The sequence below is a fragment of the Artemia franciscana genome, chromosome 7 (genome assembly GCF_032884065.1).
Source record: "Artemia franciscana chromosome 7, ASM3288406v1, whole genome shotgun sequence".
In the NCBI taxonomy this organism is placed as follows: domain Eukaryota; kingdom Metazoa; phylum Arthropoda; class Branchiopoda; order Anostraca; family Artemiidae; genus Artemia; species Artemia franciscana.
Genome location: NC_088869.1, coordinates 20,082,617 through 20,099,337, shown reverse-complemented (window position 1 = coordinate 20,099,337; position 16,721 = coordinate 20,082,617). Strand labels below are relative to the sequence as shown.

At 34.7% G+C, this 16,721-nt stretch overlaps 1 protein-coding gene across 2 annotated transcripts in view; it reads right to left on the bottom strand.

Annotated features, from left to right (window-relative positions):
- LOC136028960 (homeobox protein homothorax-like) overlaps positions 1–16,721 on the bottom strand; it is a 199,741-nt gene that overhangs the window by 59,031 nt on the left and 123,989 nt on the right. For both annotated transcript variants that reach the window (XM_065706955.1, XM_065706956.1), the window contains exons 10-11: positions 6,764–6,909; positions 1,881–1,957 (exon numbers count right to left, since the gene is read on the bottom strand). In XM_065706955.1, the coding sequence (XP_065563027.1) occupies positions 1,881–1,957; positions 6,764–6,909 (223 nt within the window). The remainder of the gene's footprint in view (positions 1–1,880; positions 1,958–6,763; positions 6,910–16,721) is intronic.

Here is a 16,721-nt window from a genome sequence, read left to right as displayed (position 1 = left end):
GTCTTCAGCCCCTGTTAACTGTTTTTTGAAATCGTATTGTGAAATACCAGAAAGTACAATTTCTGTCTAAAATTTTTAGTCATCCAGGAGATCCTTTGTGCTTAGCTTGAGGGAGTGATCTTATCGCCGGGTATGCCTATATGATTGTACCAACTTTAGTGTGCTTTCAGTAACGTCAATTTATGAAAATTAGTGAAGGGGACAAAATGAATTTTTCAATATTTATGAGGGAGTAATATTGTTGTTTTTTTTAATTTTCCCAACGAAAATACTGAAAACATAATTTTTCAATGATAATACCAAAAAAAGATAATTCTTCGAAATCTAGGGATAGAACACCCTCCCCCTCCCCAATTGACGCCTTTTTCAGCTTTAAAATACTAACTCCTGTCCCTATTCATTTTATTCGAAATGTTATTCACGTTTAATTGAGGAATTTATAAATCTGCAATATTTTCCTCCATTAATTCGTCACTCAATAGTGAAAAAAAGACCTCTAATACGCCCTATCAATCCACCATCCCTAAGAACCGCGGCAATAACTTTTTTTCCCAAGACATAACACAAATTCACTTTTAATATCATAGTTCTGTGTCATTTAATGGCTAATCATCACCTATACGTTGCCAGGCTGCTATTGAGTTGAATTGATGATATTTTAAATACAGGGCACTAAGTTATTCGATCATGTCATTTCAAATTTACAACATAGGGTTTTTCTTATCTAGATTTGTGAGTCCGTGGAAAAGACAAAATAAATTGCGGAAATGAGTAATTGCCTCTGGTAAAAATGACAAATAGGAACACACCAAGTCAAAAGGGCAGCGGTTTTAAATCGCTTTACACGTGACATTGTCTTTCAAAGCTTTCGAATAGATACAATGCCAGAGATCTCTATTTATAGCAAGGAAAATAACTAGTTATTAGTTTTTCAGGCCGAAAAGTGATAATAAAAAAAAAATCACAGTATTCTATTCGTTCTAAAAAATTCTATTTTTTAGATTTTAGATACTTTTTAGATAATTTTTTTAGATATTAAAATTAAAATTCTATTTTTTTAGATAAAAAATTCTATTTTTGGATATATTTCTATTCTATTGTAAAAAAATACTATACATACTCAATCACCCGAGAAATTTTTAGGCATTTGGAAAAATAACTGCACCTGCTCGCTATCTGTCACCGAAAAGTACAGAAGTCGAAGCAGTTTGTTTTCCTTTAGAATGATATTTTTTCAAATATTTCCCCGGACGGTGAAATACGAAGTTCTCAAAAATGAATCTTTCAAAAACGCGGATTTTTTTTTTTCGAAACCAATTGTGTCCAGCATTAGATTCAACTAGACAAGCAACAATCAAGGTTGCAACCCCTTATATTAAAGTGTCGATAAGTAGAAAATAAAAAAAGTAATAATAATAAAAACAGACCAGGTACATGGGCAGGGGGGAGGGCGATGAACTTTGAGTCCGTTAGCTTCAGTGCTATTTTTCCAAGAATTGATTGTTCTTTATATTCCCCCCTCCCCCACAATAAGTGAATAATTGCACACATACCTGAAAATTCTTCCAACTAAGGCAATATTTTGATTTTCTAAAAGATGGTTTTTCCGGATTGTGGCGAATGTAATACATTGTAGTAAAACCTAGCGTATTGCCTTTTGTATATAAGTGTTTTTTTGTCTCAGTTGTATATGTTACCAGGAAAAAAGCAAGATTCTTCAAACATTGAACAAGGCCTTAACAAAACATCACGGAAATTTCGGTAGCGATTAATTTCACAGCACAATCTCTTTTTATATATCATATATAGTATAAACTAATAAAACTATTTATCACCCACTTGCGGGTTATCAAATTTTAAATGAAATTAAAAGTACTTACCAGTTATTCACTTGTAATATCGTCAACCCAGTATCTTGAGCTAATTGTTTCTTTTGGTCTTCTGAGGGGTAAGGGTGCTAAAAGAGGGAAAAAATCAACAAGTGACGGGAAAGTAAGTGATCTAACTATACGTGTACAGTAATTAAAAGTATATAATAAACTAAAAACAAACGGTAAAATGTTATGGTAAAATGGCAAATCTAATTAAATGGTAAAATAACAAAACTGACTCCATATCCAAACGCAAAAGAACTTCCGTAAAATTAAAAAAAAATAAAGAAAATTTTAAATTTATAAAACGTGATTCGTATTAAAATTTTTAATTTATAAATTTTTTATTAATGTTTTTAAATTTATTTGAAATTTTTAAGAATTTTTTAAAGAAATTTTTCAAAATTAAAAAATTAAGAAATTCATACATTTAGTAAATGTATGAAAAAGGCTTCAAAATATAAAATTAAAAACTTATCATGAAAACCTCATGATTAAGTATTTTGATTTTGGACACTAAGGAACAATCTAAGTTTCGATGATAAAAATTAATTTCTTAGACAAAAAAAAAATATAACAACAAATATGGTGCAGCTAATACTATGATAGATGTAAAAACTATTTTAATTTAATTTTAATTTTAATTAAAATAAAATTAACTAAATAGTTAATTAATTTTATTTTAAATAAAATGAATAAAATAAAATTTTAAATTTTAAATATTTTAATCTTAATTTTGAAGGATCACAGATCAACTAATTATATAAGTTCGACAGACAAAATTTACTTTTTCTGACGTCATCATTCGGTATTGCAAGGTCGCTGATATTCCAAACATGGTGCATCTATAACTCAAAATCAGACACCGATTTCCGATATTTCACGACCGACTTATCGACGACTAATTTAGGTTTAACCGACTAAAAACATTTTTTCATACGTTACATGTCGGCTCAGTGGGGTCAATAGCAGGAAATGGTGTAAAAATCCCAAACCAAGATAAATGTGCGTAATATATTTTAATTTTACACGGCCGACTTATCAACGACTCATAAAAGCTTAACAAATGAAAGAAAAAAAAAACTCCGATGTCATCGGGCTATATAACAGGCTCATTCACCAAATATGGTATATCTAGCTTAAACTTATACAAATATTCACGAAATTCAGATTTTGGACGGCCGACGTATACACGACTCATTTACGTCTGACCAATGACAAACACTCAACGTTATTCTAATATTAGAAATAGCTGGACAGGTTCGTTTGGAGAATGATTAATATTGCATGCATCATTGCGGCAAAAGCCGAACCAGCAGTTAACGTCAAACGTAAGCATCCTATGACAGTGTTTTGACAGTAACATTCTGTTAACGACTGTAGAGACAAACAGTTTTCGCCCTACGTGAGAGCCGATCATTTATTTCAGCACGGAGTTCAATTGTTTGACATTGGCTACATTGGAACCCAGGGCTATAATAGTGTCCCCTGCCATGAATAACGCAATAAAATTCATTTTATTCCATATTTTTAGCTGATTCATAATGCTAGATCAATAAAAGTTGTTAAAGCGGAAGAATTGCACGCTCTTGGTGTGAAAATAAGTGAAATTAAATTTAACGAGAAGAAACAAAGACAAGAAAATATTTTGTGTAAACGAAACTCTTCATAGCAGAGAGTGTCAACTGGGGACGTACCTGGGAGGGGCGTCGAGGTTGACAAACTACCGAAATCCTAATTTTTCCTGAATTTTTGGGCATTTCTTATTCAGATTCCCATTTTTATCCTCCCCCTCCCAGATTTCTTATTACTGGGCACCCTCGAAAAGTAGACTACTGGTCACGTTCCTGCTATCAGCTCCAAAATAAAAACAACAAAATCAGAAGAAAACTCATCCGTTTTTAACCGCTATATTAAAATCTCCCCCGCGATAACGATAGCATTCTTTAATATTCAATTTTATATTTAATTTCGATGTTCCTTTACCGTTATTTATGTTCTAATCGTTTATCTAATGTTTTCTTCATTTCTTATTTTATTTTGCTTGTTAAGAACAGGGCTGTCACTGAGAATTTAATACTGTCCCGGGATTCACCCGCAAGAAAAAATATGAGGGCACGAAAAAACAGAAAGCTGCTATAATCCATCGACTGCAACTAGTGCTGCTTGGAATACGTTACCTGAGACAGCTAAAAAGTGCCACTCGTTTTGTGTCTACAGAAATGTTGTAAAAACGTTTCTGATTTCTAAATAATAAAAAAATTGTCAGTATTTACATATTCATTTATTATTCTTTGTTCATTTATTCATTTTTCTTGTTATTAATCCCGTGCGGTTGGTGTCTCTGGGCCAAGCTGAGCATACAAGCTTGCATTGTTTATTGCGCACGGCACGTCGCTCTGGCGACATGCCGTAATTATTTTTTCTCTTTTCTCCCTCCTTGCATTCCCAAGAACCTTGCGGGGGGAGAGAGGGTATGATGATATGTGTTACTTTTGGTGCACGGCACGTCACGCTGGTGAAGTTTCGTGTGTTGTTTTATGTTATTATTTTTTCTTTTTTTTCCCCTCCTTGCATTCCTGGGAACTTTATGAGTGGGAGCAGAGGGTATGATGATATATTAGGTTTTATCGCTTGAATTTATTTTTGAACTGTTCAGTAAACCTATTTATCTATCTGTCATTGTATCTATCTATTTATCTATATGCCTATACTAAGCTTAGGACCAAAATACAAAGAACTCGGGAAAATCTCGAGAAATAACATCTCTGGTTGGCATTGAACGTGAATATCAGGTTATTGTGAGTACCACACTTATTGGTTTAAACAAATCCTGCACTTACGGTAACACAGTTCAGCTCCATATACGTATGTAAATCGATTTAACATGTATTTATCTATTTACTCAAGCTATTTTTGAGAACACTAAATATTTAGTACGTTAGTCAAGGCCACATCCTGTGGGGGGCAGGATTCGAGTACCCCCCCCCAAAAAAAAATATTTGACACTTAAAACGTAACAAACATGAATATAGAGAAATTTTCAATGCATTTTTAAATTTTTTACCCCCTCTCCCCCTAAAAAAATGTTGGATACGCCCTAGACACTAATCAATAAAGGTAATCATAAATCAAGTAGATCAATAGATATTTATAATAGAGTTACTAAAATAGTTACTAAAATAGATATTCAATAGAGTTATTAAAGTTGCTTTATAAAAGTGTAGCCTACACATCATTTTGTTAAATAAAGATGCAAAAAGAGATATTTTTGATAGTCTAAGAGGGGAGAGGTTTCATTTTTTAATGAAATACAAAAAAAAGTATTTTTCAAGTCTAGAGGGCGACCCCCCCCCCATTGTCATTCCCGGTACACAAACGAGACCTCTATAAAGAGGAATTTCCAGGAGGGGGCTTTAGCCTATTGTACCAGTCGTCACGAGGGAGGACTCTGATACAAAGAGAGGTAGAATTTCCAACAAAGTTATGCTAAAGATTCTTTTACTTTCTTTTAATTTCTTTTAAAGATTCGTGAAAGCTTAAAAGATATAATTTAGCCTTTTATCACCCTATAACACTGTAATGAATTTAAAAGGACAAAAAACATATTGACATTGAATAGCTATTTTGTAGGCTATTATCAAAAGATCTCACTAAATTTAGCTTTAACCCACCCCCTGTTTGTATACAAGATGCAATCTGCCCTATTACTAGGTCCCACAGTTCGACGTGACCCAGTCATGCGTAACCAAATCCATCGTGACGGACAGAAAAATGCCATTACCGTAGGAGGGGGAAATGTAATAACAAAAGCTTCGTCATAATATCTCCCAATAGACTTTATACATTCATGTTTTCATGAAATAACCAAGGGGCTAAAAGATTATCCGAAATTGCTGTAAGTGTTCTAAGCAAAGTATTACTTTCTGACAAAGCTTTTGTTCCGGTACCAGCTATACGATATAAACAGTATAAAAAAAAGAGGGAATTTCAAAAAATAAAATAGAAACAAAATGACTTTATCATTAAGATTATTAACGTGCTTTAAGAAGGATATACAAAGATACACGACAAATTCCTTTGTTTGAATTTAGTCTTGGAATAAAGGCCATATCCAGGGGTAGATTTCAGGGTTCCCCCCTCCAAAAAATACCACTTAACAAAACTCCTGGATGCAACCTTGTTTGGAATATGATTTATTTTAAATGGATAAACCGATTTTCGGTAAGTTTGCAACGCAAAATTTAAAAACATTACCTGCAAAAAAGGTGTTTTGACTTGGTCTTTGTATATTTAGGCAACGGTCCTTTTTAAGTAGATAGGATACAGCTGCGATACAGATTTTGCTAACATTTTCCGTGCATTCTAGTACATTCATCTATCAAATATGCAAAGAGCCGATGATCAATGAGGCTCATAGGCTCTTCTCGGATTCTAGTTTTGATTAAATAAAAAAAAGTTTTTTTTTTAACTGAGAGTAAGGAGCTACATTTCAACTTAAAGGAACAGAAATCATTCCGTATATAAAAGGGACTGTCCCCTCCTCAACACCCTATTCTTTAGGCTAAAGTTTTTATTGTTTTAATAAGTAAGGTTGTGAGAAATAGTCAAAGTTTAGCATAATGAATGGGACGTTGAGGAAGGGACAGCCCCTTTCAAACACGGAATAATTTCTGTTCGTTGCTAGGGGGTGTTTCACCCTTTTTTCGAAAATAACGAAAATTTTCTCAGTCTCGTAACTTTTGATGGGTAAAACCAAACATGATAAAACTTATACATTTAAAATAAGCATAAAAATCCAATTATTTTGATGTATATATTGGTATCAAAAATCCCGTGTTTAGAGTCTCGGTTACTACCGAAACTCTAATAATAAGAAGAATTTTTCTTACCGTTAAGTGCTGAAATAACCACGCTCTTAAAATATTTGTGGCTACTTTTGGGAAAATTCCTCTTTTCTTCTGATTCTTTTTACTATCTGTGTCATCATCATCCCCTGTTCCATCTCCGCTTCCTATACTGGCGTTGCTGGCGTCCCCTAAAAGAAAAGAAGTAGAAATGAATAAACGGAGACGAAAAACTTGGTGATAAGCGAAGAGGAGGATAATCAAGGCCACATACAGGGGGGACGTGGTTGACCCACCCCCTCTAAAAATTTTGTCCGCCTCGTAAAAACGTAGCAAAAATGCAAATAAACACATTTTTGACGCGATTTTAAAGTTTTATATTGTAAAACCTCACACGAACAAAGATCCTGGATTCAGCCTTGAGAAAAATGTAAGAATTTTAATAAGAATGAGTTATATCTTAAAACCATACTATGGTTTTAAAATTTCAATGGATTTTCATTTTACCTATTTTTTTTAGAAGAATGGTGAGATCTTAGAACGCATAGTCACATATTTCCAAAACTTGATAGACATTAGTAGACTGGGTCGTTTCCGTAGGGTTACTTTCATTGCAGTAGCTTTGCTTAATATGAACATTCTCTTTAATATATCTTTTATTTATCTATTATTTATATGACATATTTCTGCAACTTTTATTCTTTCTTCTTGAACACTATACTTACTTTTTATCACATTTTGGAATAAATAAGTTTTGGAATGTATACATTGGAATAATTGGTTAACCTAATAAATTTATTTATGTCTTAAATAACATATTTCTGCATCTTTTCTTCTTCTACTTGAAGGTTGCACTCAATTGTTATCACATATTGGAATAAATTGGTTCTAAACTCCGTATTTGAATAACAGTTAAGGCAACTTCAGTAATCAGGCATGAAATAAAAATCAGCTATCTTTTGCAATAATTGTTTATATTTAGGAACCAGAGTTACTAAAGAGGCCACAATTCCAATTCCGAGAGCACTGCGCATTTGGGAGAGTCAAACTCAACTTAGTCATTAGCTGAACATGGACAACTCCGGATAAGTCAAGCCAGTCAGCTCAAAGAATTAAACCCAGCTCAGAAAACTTAACAGAGGCAACTCAATAGACAGAAATCAAATCCAGTAAGCTATCAATAGGGACTACTACTACTAATAACTCACCCCAGCACCAAAACAACGCAGCTACGCACGCTCCTATTCCAAACCAACCTATTTAAGGCTCCCCTCTTTCCACCCTCCCAGGAAGTTCCCATTTCCTTTAAATCTTTATTTATGACATCCTCCCACCCCAGACGAGGACGACCTACTTTCGGTTTATCCCCAACTAGGTAATTTCTATCGAACAGTGTTTATCTATGTACAATTTTGCATATTTCAAGGCAGGGGTCTAACTCTCGAGAGTACCTCTCAAGTTACACTGCTGAGAAGTAAGAAAAAGAGATGAAGAAGTGGAGGACAAAAAATGAATTAAAAGCAAGTAAGAAAATAAAATTGAGATGTATTTCTAGAGCAATAAATTTCACATCAAAAAAATAAACGGCACTAAAGGAAGAAATTTAATCATAAATAATTAAGGAAACATTTTCCATCTCCCCGTAGAGGGTCTTTCCTTAATTATACTGCTGTTATATTGATTTTTATGGTCTCTTATTCCTAAACAGACGCCATTTTATTCACCACTCGAGACTACTTTCCTGATATTCCTCTGTAAGGAATATCTTTCCCATCTCTAATTTCCGAGAAACGAGAATACATAAGTAGAGAGAGGGGGGATGGTCTATCAGAAATAAAAGGATACAAGGCGGAGAATTGAGAAAGCAACAGATACTGGTCATCCGCCGGAGATTGAAAATGTCATGGAATAAGTAGCGCTCTCTTTAACTCGACAATGTCAAACAGTAAAGACCGACTGTCGGCCAAGACGAACGACTTCCCAGCAAATGCTCCCGATTATGGAGTTTGATAAAACTCCAAACTCATTCTAGAGTTAAGGTAAGTTTCATCACTAAGATAGTGGCACCAACTAGGGGGAGGGGCACTTTCTACCCCAAGATCCCCAATTTTTTTACATATTTTGATTGACGGATGACTTTTTTTTATATTTTCATGAAAAAAAATTGCCCCCCCATATTTAGAAGAATACACTACCCCCTAGATTTGGAAAAATGCATTTTACCCCCTTCCTAAGTTCACAAATTAACGCCACGGGCCAAAGGGTTTTCTCAGCGCGTTTCCCTTTCTGGCGAGAAAGCTTAGTTATTTTGTTCCTTTTAAAAGTTTTGATGAATTTATCAGTATTTCTTAATAAATAGCATTATCAAACAAATTTAAGAGTTTTTTGAAGATGAAAAGTAGATGATTTAATTTGAAAAAATTGCAACATTTTACTATCAGCAAAATAATTTCCAATTCGCTAATCCTCCATCTTATAGCTTTGGAGTAGCAGTATTCTGAGCTGATTAGAAACAAGTGAAAAACATCAACAAAACCATTAAAAAATGGCATTATAGAAAAAGTGCCATTAATGACAATAATGACAACGCTAGAGTTCATTCCTAACCTCATTACAAATATAAAATTCAGTTTTCCTAACTTTCATTCAAAAAGGGTAAATAGGGTCTCTGAATGCGGAAATGACCAAGCTATCTCTTTCCCTGTTCGATAATGGTTTTCAGCATTTTCAAAAAGTTTTCGCCCTCCGGCGTCATTTGCTTAACGTCAATGACGGCTGTCTGACAATAGCTCGCCTTAGGCAACTTCCGACAGAATAATAAATGATCTTACATACACATACAGAAGGGAGTTTTGAGTCAATGCTTGCTGAGACTAAACTATTTTCCTTGAAAATTCATATCCTGAAATAGGTTTCGGAATCGATTTGTAGATTGGCAAGAAGAAAAAAAAGTTCTATGGAATTTATACTCAGTTTTCCTTTTGAAATCTTTTCCATCTCTTTATTTTTAATCCTAGTTTAAGGTACATGAGGAGCAGAGTAGTAGGCACAGATAGAGGCATACTCGTGCTAATTTTAGCCGTCTTGCTAGCAGGGTCGGGAGACGCTGCTAAGTTCGGATGGATTCAACCCAGCAATAGCTGCCAAAATCATAAGGGAAGGGGTTTGTCAATACTCCAGGATATAAGTGCCGACCCTGGTTTAAGGAAGGATCCCTTAAGGAGCAATCTGAGATGAGAGACAGAAGATGTCCTGCTAATACTGTTTCTGGGAATCAAATGACACTTCTCACCAACGGCTGGCGAGTGGTAGGTAACTCTCCGCTTTCTTTAGGGGGACAAATTTTGTCTGTCCAGGGCGGTCTCAAGTAGGTGGGTAATATTCTCGGGACGGGGGAAACAATGGTGACCACCTGCCATAGAGGGCTCTTCTGCGAAGGGGATAAAAACACACATTTAAATATAAACTTACAAGTTTATTAATTTTGAACTCGTTTGTATTCCTCACAAGACCAAAACGTCAAGAAGTTTTTTTGTTTTTTATGTTCTTTAATTTAAGGTTCGACTGGAACTGCTTTAATTAGAACCCAAGAGTTCTACAAAACTCAGGAGATTTTTTATTTAGGAAAAGGATCCAAACGGACAGAAATAAGTTACCTTTTTAATCCCCTAACTAAAAATATAGCCTGGCCAGCTAGCACTATAACCTAAATCGTTTGTATATACAGGGTGTTGTACCAACAGCTGTGTTCGTGCAATGTAACTATTATTGTCAAATGACAATAATCGTTTTTTCAGCAGATGAATACCTTGAACAGCGCATTATATGTTCAAGCGAAATATGAAGGCAGGAGATGATAGAGTCGTGCTGATACTATTTTCGGCTAATGTTATATTTAAATCCTTGGATTTTATTACTCGAGGTAAATGCACGTTGTTAATGGAAACCCTAATTATGGCTTTCAATACAGTCTCTATGGCAAGTCTTTAATGTCATCTGCATCCATATTATTATAGTCCTGATTAAGAATTACGACACCACAGGTGACAGTTTTAAAGTCTTTGGGCGGGAATTTTCACAAAAATCGACACATGTTTATTTCAACATCTAAGATTCACATAATTTAATAGCCCTATTATCTTTTGATGTTGGTTGGTAGGCTTTGATGGGAAAAGGCAGTACACTAATTTGTACCGCTACCGTTGAATTGTGACATGTCCGTGTGAAACGCAGAGGTGGTAATCGTCCCTAAATTACAGAGGAAATCATTTGGGCGGGATTAGATATTAGGATCACTTTCCAATGAAATATTCGGGATCCAGTATCAACCCAAACACATGATCATTCCTCCATCTTTTCTACCAATTTGTGAAATGCGAGCAGATACGGTGGTTAACAGTAACCGCAATTCAAAATGGCTCCAACACCATTATTCCACATTGTGAAATTAAAGCATAATGGTTTCACACTTTTACTTCATTATTTTATAGGGAACTTTTAAGAACATTTAATTCATGGTACACTTCACATGTCTGCATTAAATGACAAAATAAATGATAAACTACACTAGTTAATTACCTCTACTTTTTTCTTATTTTGAATTAAACAGCTCTTTTTAGAAAGTGCTTCAAACGTCTCAAACCAGGGAACTAATTAGGGTAGGATTTGAAAAAAAGAATATGGAAAAAATTATGAAGTATTTTCATTAAATTAAAAAAAGCCCCTTTCCCATACTCCCTCCTACATTTCTTGAATTTTTGCCCCTTCTCTTTAATAGGGAATAACACTCACAAAGACTGAGGTATGTAAAAGGCCGTATCAAGAGGGGAAGGGGGGTTCCGGGTTTGACCCCTCAGAACGTTGTCCAGCTCGTGAAAACATAATATAGTACATATAAACAAATTTTGATGGGTATTTTAATTATTTTCGTAAAACCCTAAAAAAAAAAATCCCCACCCAAGAAGGATATGTCCCTAGAGAAATTTTGTGAAAACCCTCTAACATTATATGGACCTACAAAGCAAATTTTGTGGAATAACAAAAACTCGTTCCTTCATCAATAGTTTCACATTATCCCTCCAAATTCGAAAGAATTTGCAAAGGTTTTTTTTTAGAAAATAAGGGGAATTATGCATATAACCAATAGAAATCCCAAAGAATAGGACAATAGTGGAGGAAGACTCATAATATTATTTGAATTTTAAAATTAGATGTGTTAACTCACTAGAAATTTAGGAACATTGCTCCCATTAGAGAAGGGGCTGGCCCCTATTTACTGCTAAAGAAGTCGGAGTAATTAGAAATTAGCCCCACTAAGTGAATATAATATTTTCGCTCCAGCTTTTGTTTGTGTTATCGATTGATAAATAAATTTTCGACCAACAAAACGACCTCAAACTGTTCAGTTATTTTAAAAAAATTATGGGTTAGGAGTTTTGGCCATCTTAATTCAAGAATAGGAAACAACGAAAATAAATTAAGTCTGGCTCGGGCAGCTTTACAAACTTTAATATCAAATTCTTCGGGGTTATTACTTCATTTTGAAATTCGTCCTGTCAGTGTGAGCATTCCGCCTATACATTTTGACATTTTGACATTTTCTTGACATTTTGGACTCACACAGATCAACTTCAAAAAATCACGTACACAAGGTGAATCGTGCAAGGCATGTTAAGAGTGTGCCATACCGAATAGAACTGTGTCAAGAATCAGAGGGACAATGCCACGAATGGCAGAACGGTGCCACACTTGGTGAAACTATGTGGAACTCAAAGCTGTAGGCCACACCAGATGGTGGAAAGTGGGTGATCCCACAGAAATGCAATTATAACTTTGTGATTTGAAGAAGTAGCTTACCTTCGACAGGGTCGTGTTCAAGAATTTTTTTGGGAGGGGGGAGTGTAAAAAACTTTTAAAAACGCAGCAAAAATTTTTTATATTCATTTTTGGAGGTTCAAACACCGTAACCCCTCCCCTTCTTCCCCTGGATACGACCTTGACCTTCGAATATTAAATTTTGAAGTAGTCAGATTTTGCCTTCAACAGTCGAAGGAGCCAGATCCAGAGTAGAAAAACACCGAAATTCTACCAGTCGGTGTCAGTATCCAGAATGTACTCGCTTCCAGATCATTTTAAATACTGACGCGAATTGGCCTGGCTCCTGAGGCATATTATCATGGACTGAAGCAACAGCAATTTTTTTTTTTTTTTTTTTTTTTTTTTTTTTTTTTTTTTTTTTTTTTTTTTTTAGGGGTGAAGGACAATTTATAAAAGCAAATACAAGAAAACGGTAGAGTATATTGTAAAAGCCTCCAGCTATTTGTGAAATCATGCCCCACACTGATTTTTTGCAACGGAATTTTCCTAGATGAAATAACTTTTGTAACTGCTTCAACGCTTCCTGTCAAAAATCTTTATTTCATAATCAGGAGGGGCAAATAAGAGTTAAAATCGAAAGAGAGGCAAAAAATCTTTCAAATTATTTGTCAAAATTATATTTTCGTCGTGAAAATTTAGAATATCAACTTGCTTTATTATTTATCATTCTAATGGATTCATATTCAGGTTTCATCTCCAGCTTCACAGTTTCTCCGGCCGAGAAACAAATCCCTTGTAAGAGATTCAACATTGTTCAACATTTTCAAATTTTCAAGTTTTCAATTTTCATTTTCAACACGTGAATTTTTTTTATCAAGTTTCGTTTATGAAATAAATTCTAGCGGATGCAAAAATAAAGATATCACAGGGGTGGTTGTAATGGTCTCAAACTCGGTTTTTCATTCAGTTGTAATAAGTCAACTCAGTAAGAGTTGAATCAAACATGAAGAGAAGGAGCTTGGTGTCATTGTAAACTGAAAATTTCACAGTCACATCCATCATGTTGCATCTTGTAGTGAATTCACATGTTTGTTCAAATGTGCTTTGAACAATGTTGAATTTGAAAATGAAAATTGAAAATTGAAATTTGAAAATGTTGAAAAATGAAGAACAATGTTGGCTTTCAAAATTATATTTTCGTCGTGAAAATTTAGGGTATTTGTATATTATTCAAAACACACTGAATAAGAGAAGTTAGGTTCTTTCGTGATACAAACTACGATGCAGGTACATTTTAATTAAATATTTGGTACTTATTCATTATCCAATTGATTCAACTCAATTCAGAACACACTCAAGAATTTTCCTGAGAAAATCCGGTTTCATAACCACAAGACAAAACTCAATTTAGTTTTCTACGCACAGTGATAGAAGATAGTGTCTGAGCATGGATTTTGAAATGAAGATTTAGGATTTGTCAAAGACTGAAAAAGAGGCAATTACATTTTTCCAGGATAAGGGATTGTTACCCACAGCAAAACAGTGCGTCAATGACCTCAACATGACTTTATAAACTAACCTGACATCGTAGTTTGTTTCACGAAAGAACCTAACTTCACTTATTGAGTGTGTTCCGAATAATACACAAGTACCCAGTTTAGAATATCAGCTTGCTTTATTATTATTATTCTGATGGATTCATATTAAGGTTTCATCTCCAGCTTCACTGTTTCTCCAGCCGAGAAACAATTCCCTTGTAGGAGATTAAAAATTGTTCTTTTTAATAACTTTCTACTACTACTTTGAACATCCTTGTATGTTTTTCTATAAAATTACAAACAATTTTTTTTTCCAAAACATAAATCTGGAAAATAAGTTAAAAAGATCTTAGTTGCTAACAAACATCAGCACCTGCATAAGGTATTGTCATTAGCATTGAGTTAAAACAAATATTGTTATTCTCACATAGCTACAACATAGCAAACACCTTAGCCAGCTAAATTATCTTTAAAGATCGTATGAACGAAGTAATGACTTCTATTTCGATCTGACAGTTTTACTGGTCTGTTTCCGACGGCCGTTCTGATCAAGACCCATAGAGAGAAAGGAGAATAAATGGGATACGAATGCATTCTATTAACCGAAACTTTTGCGCAGTGACCAACAGCCCCCCACAAACAATAATGAAGAACAAAGTTAAATTCTTTTACAGAGTTTTATGTTTGGTACTTAAATATTATAGTTTCAAATATTAAATATTATAAATATTATACTTTCCACAATTCCCTGTTGTAGTTTCCATAATTTTGTTTGTAAAGTATTATATTTTCATCATGTTTTGTATATTTCATTATGATTTAACTTGACTTCATTTCTTGGGTGTAATCGCAATAATACGCAAGTAACTCAAGTCTATTTGCAACCATGCGATAAAATTCGGCATAGGAGTAGGCTACCTGTTGGAAAATTATGCATCAATACATTTTTTTTTTTTACATTTTATGTTTGGAAATGAAAGAGATATAAAATGCATCGAAATTGGAGCAGCAATAGTCAAGAGACATCACTTAAATTTAATAAAATATTATCATTTTACTCTTTTTCAGTAAGCGCTGAGCTTCCTTAGTCTTTTGCAACAAACGCGCATAGTCAGGCTTCTGAAATTAGAATTAGTATTGACAACTTTTTCTTTGAGTTGCAAAATGAAGTTGAATAGGGCCTTAAATCTTTATTGTCGAAGGAACCATGCTACTACCGTTCCCGTTAGTCAACTTACCGCGAAATTTTCGTTTTAAACGACATGAGGTCTCGTCAAGATCAGCGCTTAGCCCCAAGTACCGCATGTTAGATTCGAACTATTTCCCATAATAATGAGTCTCCCGCAGGTGAAAGGGACTGGTTTCCCTCTGCGTGACGCCTGATCAGGATCAGTCAGTGAGACACTGCCTTTTCTATAGAAGACACTACCAAGTTCAAGACGACTTTTTCACTCGTTCTCACATGGTGGTCGATTTAAGAAATCGTGGGGTTTCGCAACCAAATGGAGTGTTCATATTCCCGCCAACCAAATCTGAAATATCAAGAAAAAAGAAGCTATCACCAGAACAAATCAATGGACGTCCAAGTAGTTGTGTCTTTCTATTCCTTCTGTTCTTGTTGATATTATCAAAAGGTTTTCAAGTAAAAACTGAACTTTTCTACTTTCGAATGGAACTGCCACCCGTGAATGAACTCTTCTGATCTGCTATCTCTTAAGAAGTCAGAGCTATAATGACTCCCAGGCCAGTCTCTCTTCTGTTACCATTGACAAAAGTTAACTTTTAATGCAAAGATGAAATTCATTTTCTTCCGGAATAGACTTGTTAAGATAATACGTTCTCAAATATCAGATTACTTTAAAGATTCGAGATAATTATTTTCCACATTCCTAAGGATAAATGGGGTTCTTTTCCTCGAAAAATACACCTTTAAGAAATGCAGTGAAGCACAGTGACCCAATGCTGAACGCCGCTGAAAAAGCAGGAGCAAGTAGTTGCAGCAATTCGCTGGACATCGTGCAAGCCTTTTAACTGCTCCCTATCTTCAATTGCCTGTCAATTTTTCAGTTAAATTCTGGTAAGCAGGGACACATACAGGAATTTACTTTGGGGTTGAGGCAAATTCCAAGAAACGCAAAGACAGGTAAATTATATACAAAGTACACAATATGCTTGGGAAATCTAGAGATCTTGAGGAGGATGGACCAGAACCTCTCCCACGTATGTACTAGCCTCTAGGGATTTATTTTTATTTCGTTTTAGTTTGCCTAAGACGTCCGTTCTTACCATTAAAACAGGCACACACGGACGAATTTGTTTCGGTGTTCGTCAAGTGCTCGGAAGGGGGGGGGGAACGAAATAGAAAACACCGAAAAACCTGATTATACAGGAAATACAATCCCATTTTCAACCTGCCCTGCCCTTCAATACGCGCGTCCCTGCTGGCGAGTGAAGTCAGCATATTCGTTTTCAAAATTTCGTAATGCTCAATTTCCAAGTCTAGTTCTATATGAAGGGTGGACGTACGTTGGACCGCATTAAAATTTAGCAGATTATTTATTATAGCCATGTAGGCAGAGGGGAGATAGAGGAGGATACGGGTCTGTCCCCCCACCTTTAAAAATTAAATTTTCATGAGTTTTCTATTT